The 5,741-nt window shown below is 43.5% G+C and overlaps 1 protein-coding gene across 1 annotated transcript; it reads right to left on the bottom strand.

Annotated features, from left to right (window-relative positions):
• Positions 1-965: 965 nt before the first annotated feature.
• On the bottom strand, positions 966-5,011 carry LOC118089863 (nuclear transport factor 2). The gene is made up of 5 exons (XM_035124923.2): positions 4,962-5,011; positions 3,155-3,262; positions 2,101-2,172; positions 1,733-1,831; positions 966-1,346 (listed from the first exon to the last, which is right to left on the bottom strand). The coding sequence occupies exons 2-5, from the start codon at positions 3,251-3,253 to the stop codon at positions 1,233-1,235; spliced, it is 384 nt and encodes a 127-aa protein (XP_034980814.1). The 5' UTR covers positions 3,254-3,262; positions 4,962-5,011; the 3' UTR covers positions 966-1,232.
• Between the last annotated feature and the right edge of the window lie 730 nt (positions 5,012-5,741).

Genomic DNA, 5,741 nt, shown 5'->3' with positions numbered 1-5,741 from the left:
GCTGAGAATCATGTCAGTGTTTCCAAGAAACTGGTATTCAAAAGCATACTGCCTATGATGGGGAGGTGGATCATAGCCAGGCTGGGTAGTAGCCACTGACAGCCTTAAAGACTTGGGTGCCTGACATTTATTTATTTTTGACCGGCCAGGTGTATCCAAATTGTGCCAGGCCTACAAAGCCAAGAAAGGCAGCAATGAGAATACCTATCAGGGCAGTTCTTTAACTGGTTAACAGAAGTTCTCTGGATGATCCATTTGATGAGCTCTATCTTATTCACACCAAGTCAGGGCAAGTTGTCAAGACAGCAGAGCTCCTAAAATTGGTGGAGCTTTTTTGCCAGCTCTCCTTTCTCCCACAGCTCCCCTATATTCAGACATTCAGAAGGCGTCTGCTGAATACGACTTTCCAGAGCTTTTTTTCCAGCCAGAGCTCAGTTCCATCACCTCTCAGGTAGGTGCCATTGCCATTATAAGAGAACAAAGGAAGTGTTCATGGTGAGCTCAATAAATTCAATATAAACAAAATATTCAATAGAGCTCAAATTATACTCGAGAGGTTAAAAGCCTGCTTAAAACGAAAAGCTTTCATTGTCCCTATGAATGGGCCAAATTCTTATTTCTGATAACTCTTTAGCCATAACAAGTTCCATCAACACGGGGCGGCACAATGGTGCACTCTTTAATTTTCAAAGGCTTGTACTGCCATGATAATGAACGGCTCCAGCCGCCTCAGACTTCACGCAAACAATATATTCAAAATGCAAACTTAGCATTGCAAATTCACCCAGAGTTCATGCCATCATATCAACAAATAACATGAGGATATGAAATATGTAGTCATGTGGAAGAAATGCATTTAAGAAAAACGGTTATTCCCTCACGTCCACCAACAGGACTTCTTGTGGTTATTTCAGAGCTAAATTTCAGAGCAATTTTAAAAGTGATCCTTTTTGCAAGTTACATGTTTAATGCAATTAAAATAGACAAGCAGAGCATTTTTACAATACTTTATATACACAATGTTTTATGTGACATGTGCAGGAGCGAAGTGCAGGTATATTAGAGGAAGTGATCATCCTAATGAGTTTGCTTAACATTTAAAACAGAATATACATGTTCTTTCAATCACCAAGCAAAAGAATGAAGAATACAAGCAATTTTAAAACCAAGTTTTGTTTAGGGGAAAAAAATTGAGATGAACGATCTCAAAGGCATGCTTGAGAACAGAGATTTCAAGCAAAGTTGTACAGAGCCAACCTAAATATGTCATTGGAACAGATCCATTTGTCATTAATGTTCTTGAGAACAAACAACTGGTGAAATCCCATCACTGGATCATCATCCACCTACATTAAGAGAAGATGACATTTTAGATTCCATATAAATATGGCCATCATGTAAACAGAAGCCCCATAGTAGTCTTAAACATTATAAAGCAAAATCCAACCAGATTTAAGCCCTTTTATGCCTCGCTTATTTCAGTGAAAAGACAAATAAATGAAATCTTACAGTATGTCACTTTGATTACATTGTACCTTCAGTTTCATTTTATGTGGTAGATGTACTGTATAACATCTAACACACACACTTTCCATTTTTATTGCTCGGATTATGATATTTTAAATAAATAACATTCTGTTTGGACGCTTTAATGTTTCAGCTTTAACAGCGAGGTAGCCAAAGATTTAAACGTTTTGCACATGCCAAAGATGCAAATAATTTTCAAACTTACCTTCAGCTGACCAACAACCATACTAAGGATACAGTTGTCAGGAGCTGGCTGGTGATCTTGGGATGTTATGTTGTGCTGAATTTTTTGGAAAGGGAGTCTCTAGTACCATAAAGAGAACAAGTGTTAAACCTGCCTAGCTTCTTAGATATATAATACTAGCAACATGCAAACACATGAGAAACAGAGGAAGTCAATCAGTCAATCAGTGCTCTCCTTTCACTTCCTCAGTTAAACTATTGGATTTAATTATTTTAAAACACTTACACAACAGGCAGCAAGCTAGCTTTGCAGGGGGTTGGACTAGATGACCCTTGGGCCCCTCCAAACTCTACAATTCTATGAACTACTGATTTTAAGTAGGAACATACCATCAATTTTTCCATGATTGATGCTTTTCCTTGGTACTGCTGCCCTTCCCATGATAAACAAGAAGCATCTGTCTGCAAAAAGGTATACGTTACTAAAATCTATACATTAAAAAGACCAAAGCAAAGTACACAGGTTCAACCCCTAGGCAAGATGCCTTCAGCGAGCTCCACTCCTCATCCTACCAGGCAGTGTCGTGTAGTGGTTAAGAGCGGTAGACTCATAATCTGGGGAACCAGGTTTGCGTCTCCGCTCCTCCACATGCAGCTGCTGGGTGACCTTGGGCTAGTCACACTTCTTTGAAGTCTCTCAGCCCCACTCACCTCACAGAGTGTTTGTTGTGGGGGAGGAAGGGAAAGGAGAGGAGAATGTTAGCCACTTTGAGATTACAGGTAGGTAGCCGTGTTGGTCTGAGTCGAAGCAAAATAAAAAAATTCCTTCAGTAGCACCTTAAAGACCAACTAAGTTTATATTTTGGTATGAGCTTTTGTGTGCATGCACACTTCTTCAGGAAGTGTGCATGCACACGAAAGCTCATACCAAAATATAAACTTAGTTGGTCTTTAAGGTGCTACTGAAGGAATTTTTTTATTTAGCCACTTTGAGACTCCTTCGGGTAGTGATAAAGTGGGATATCAAATCCAAATCCAAACTCTTCTACTCAGCTTCCCACAATTGTTTGCGGGGTGTGTGTGTGTGTGTGTGTGTGTGTGTGTGCAAAGTTTGGCAAAGCCTATGGCAGTATTTTCTGGGTCCTTGGCTCAAACTGCACTTCACATTAGAAAGGGGCCGATAAGAAAACACACTATTATGTCTAAAATATTTGGAAAACCTCAATTACAAGACTCTTATCTTCAACTACCGATAGGAATTAAAGGAAGCTGCCTGAGATCTAAAATTTACAGTATTTTGTTGTTAACAAACAACAACAACAGACCCATGTTTTGGTTAGGCACCTCAACCACATCTTAACTTTTGCTGCTTTAGCAAAGATGTCAAGTCAATAACCCAGGACCAATGAGAAAACAGTCTAAACAAAGGTAAGTTGGTACATACATAAAGTGAAGCTAGTTGTTCCCTGTTGGTATCAAACTGCTGGTAATACAGTTGTATAAAACTTGTTCCAATTTGCTCCCACATAGGTCTTTCTGCCATTTTGCACGCCTACAAAGGGAAAACGAATGTTAGGCATGTTTAACAAAACCTAGACCGTCACAAGCCCACCCACAATGGAACTATGTCTGGAGGTATAAATGTACAATGTAAGTGGGTTATGGTCACATTAAGCTTAGTAGAAGTGAAAGAGTGAACATCAAAGTTGCACAAGAACTCAGATATGAAATTTTCAATTTATTATTTTCCTTTTGCTTATCATTTAGGTAAGACAGGATGGCAGGACCTATTGCTGATAAACATGTTTAGGATTCCCCTTGATCTTCTGGATAAACTCAGGATTTACCGTACATGGAAACTGGTTGAACTTACTTCTAATTAAACACGTATAGGATTTGGCTACATAATCCAATGAAACTTTTCTTGGAGTAAGCCCAGCTGAACTCAGTGGGACGCCCACATAAACATGCCTAGGATCAAACAGTAAAGCTGCAGTAGTCCATTGTGCCACGTAGGTAAAAGCAAATCCTATGGGATGCAGTGGGAACAGGCATGCATAGAACGGCACAATGAGGCTGCAGTCCTAAACAGGCTTACTTGGGGAATCTCATTGAATTGAATGGGAGACTTCTGCATAAACATGCATAGGGTCCAGTACGGCATGGGCTTACTTCAGTGTAAGCCCCACGGTGCAGGGCGTATCTCCGATTCCATTAAACATTCATGAGATCAGGCTGCGCGATCCACAAACGCCTTTAATGGGGTCCCCCTAGCTTGGCCACCTCACGTGCTGACTTGGAGTAAGTAAGATAGATGTCCCTTCCGTTTAGGCTTAAAGAAGCACAGCACCCATTTTCATCCGGAGGTTGTCTGGGGGACAAACTGACTGTCGGCTCCACGCTCTTGAGCTCCCGTGATAATGCAACGAGGTCGCTTTTCTTCACTCACCAACCCCCAGCGCCGCCACTCCCCTCCCAGTTTTGGAAAGGCCACGTGCTACTAGCGCCCCTGCGTCTCGCTCGAGCCCGGGGGTAGGCGGAGGGGTGGGGGTGAGCTGCTCCGGCAAACGCTGGGAGAGCACTGGGGAAAGCGAGGATAAGGGAGCAAAAACGAGAAACTCGTGCACATCTTGGGAAAGGATCGGTGCAGAAGACAAGCTCCTAACGTGCAGTGCCAGGTCAGACCGCTCTCTTTTAAAAGCAGTTCTGCATTCAAAAGCTGCACCCACTTTCAAACTATGCAGCGCTCAGCTCAGCCATTCCATCCCCACTCCGCATCCCCAGGGCGTTGCACGCATAACAAAGCCCGCCGTCTGCCCCCCAGGCGTGGATCTTGGCGCCCAAACGGCCGACTCACCCGGCAGCTTGCCCGCCCGTTGTGGTCGCCTGCGCGTTACCTCCTTCCCAGCTCGACTCCAACCCTCTGCTTATCTCCAACCTATCGCCAGCAGCCTACAAAAGAAGTCGGCTGGAAACCGATTCGGATTATAAGCGAAAGGATTCAGCCACCGCGCCGGGTGCACGGGACCCGGGAACAACCTGGAGGGGTGCTTCTGGAATCCGACCACCTCAGGCTTGAAACGCACGTGGGGATGGCTCCCTCCACCGCGTCCCGGTTGGGGAAATGAATATATGAAATCCACCCACATTTTGGGAATCATAACACACACACACACAGAGTAACTCTCTGGAAATTTGTCGCCATTAGAATTCTTCCCGCCCCCACAAAATAAACTTTCCCGTATCCCCACCTCCTTAGCAGCCGCTTCTGTCCTGCAAACAAATGGGTCACGGATGCAAACTCGTTAAAACCATCAGATGGCGCGCCGACCCCGGCGAAATAGAATTAATACGTCACACCCTCTTCGACCAATGGCAGCCTGAGCGCCGCCACTTTAAAGGGACTTGGAATACTGGGCTGGCTTTGATGTTCACTCCTAAAGCGGCATGTTAGAGACACTTCCTTGCTCTACTAGTCGTCACAGTGCTGCTCGGTTAGTGGATATAAAATTAGCCGCGCAGAATCTTTGGCATGCATGAGATAAAACTGGGAGAGCATGTATTAAAATCCCTAGGCGAAAACAAGATTTTTTGGCTCAACTTCTGTTTCTGTTCACTCTTTCAAAGCTTTTGAGGAAGAAAGGTTATTGGGTAAGAATCCACAGCACAATGGAAAGTATTAGCCTGTAAGGTGCCAGGGACTCCTGACAAGAGGTCAGCAGGGCTAAAGCACAATCCTATGTATGCCTATTCAGAAATAAGTCAATTTAGTTCATTGAGGCTTAATCCCAAGTAAGTGGTTGTAAGAGAATGCTGCTGTTCCTCTGGAGCAGGTGCCGAAAATGGTTGCTGGCAACCAATTTTAATGTTAACCAATTCTTAAGTGGGCCTTTAAAAAACCCTAAAAACCCTATATCTGAAGCACATATTCCCCTCATTAAGAAGCCAAGGAACTGTATAGTTTGTCAAGAAAACTGGGAATTGTAGCTCTAATCGGGGAAGCTACATTTCCCAAGATTCTTGGGGGGGGG

Source organism: Zootoca vivipara, chromosome 8 (assembly GCF_963506605.1).
Source record: "Zootoca vivipara chromosome 8, rZooViv1.1, whole genome shotgun sequence".
NCBI lineage: Eukaryota > Metazoa > Chordata > Lepidosauria > Squamata > Lacertidae > Zootoca > Zootoca vivipara.
This window is presented reverse-complemented; position numbering and strand designations above follow the sequence as displayed.

What these genes read in the sequence shown, in the direction of transcription:
- LOC118089863 (XM_035124923.2), bottom strand. Translation starts at nt 3,253, where the DNA reads ATGGCAGAAAGACCTATGTGGGAGCAAATTGGAACAAGTTTTATACAA. An exon ending in AACAACTAGCTTCACTTTAT is followed by an intron (nt 2,173 to 3,154) that starts GTATGTACCAAC and finishes ACCTTTTTGCAG; the next exon opens with ACAGATGCTTCTTGTTTATC. An exon ending in TGGTTGTTGGTCAGCTGAAG is followed by an intron (nt 1,347 to 1,732) that starts GTAAGTTTGAAA and finishes CTCTTAATGTAG; the next exon opens with GTGGATGATGATCCAGTGAT.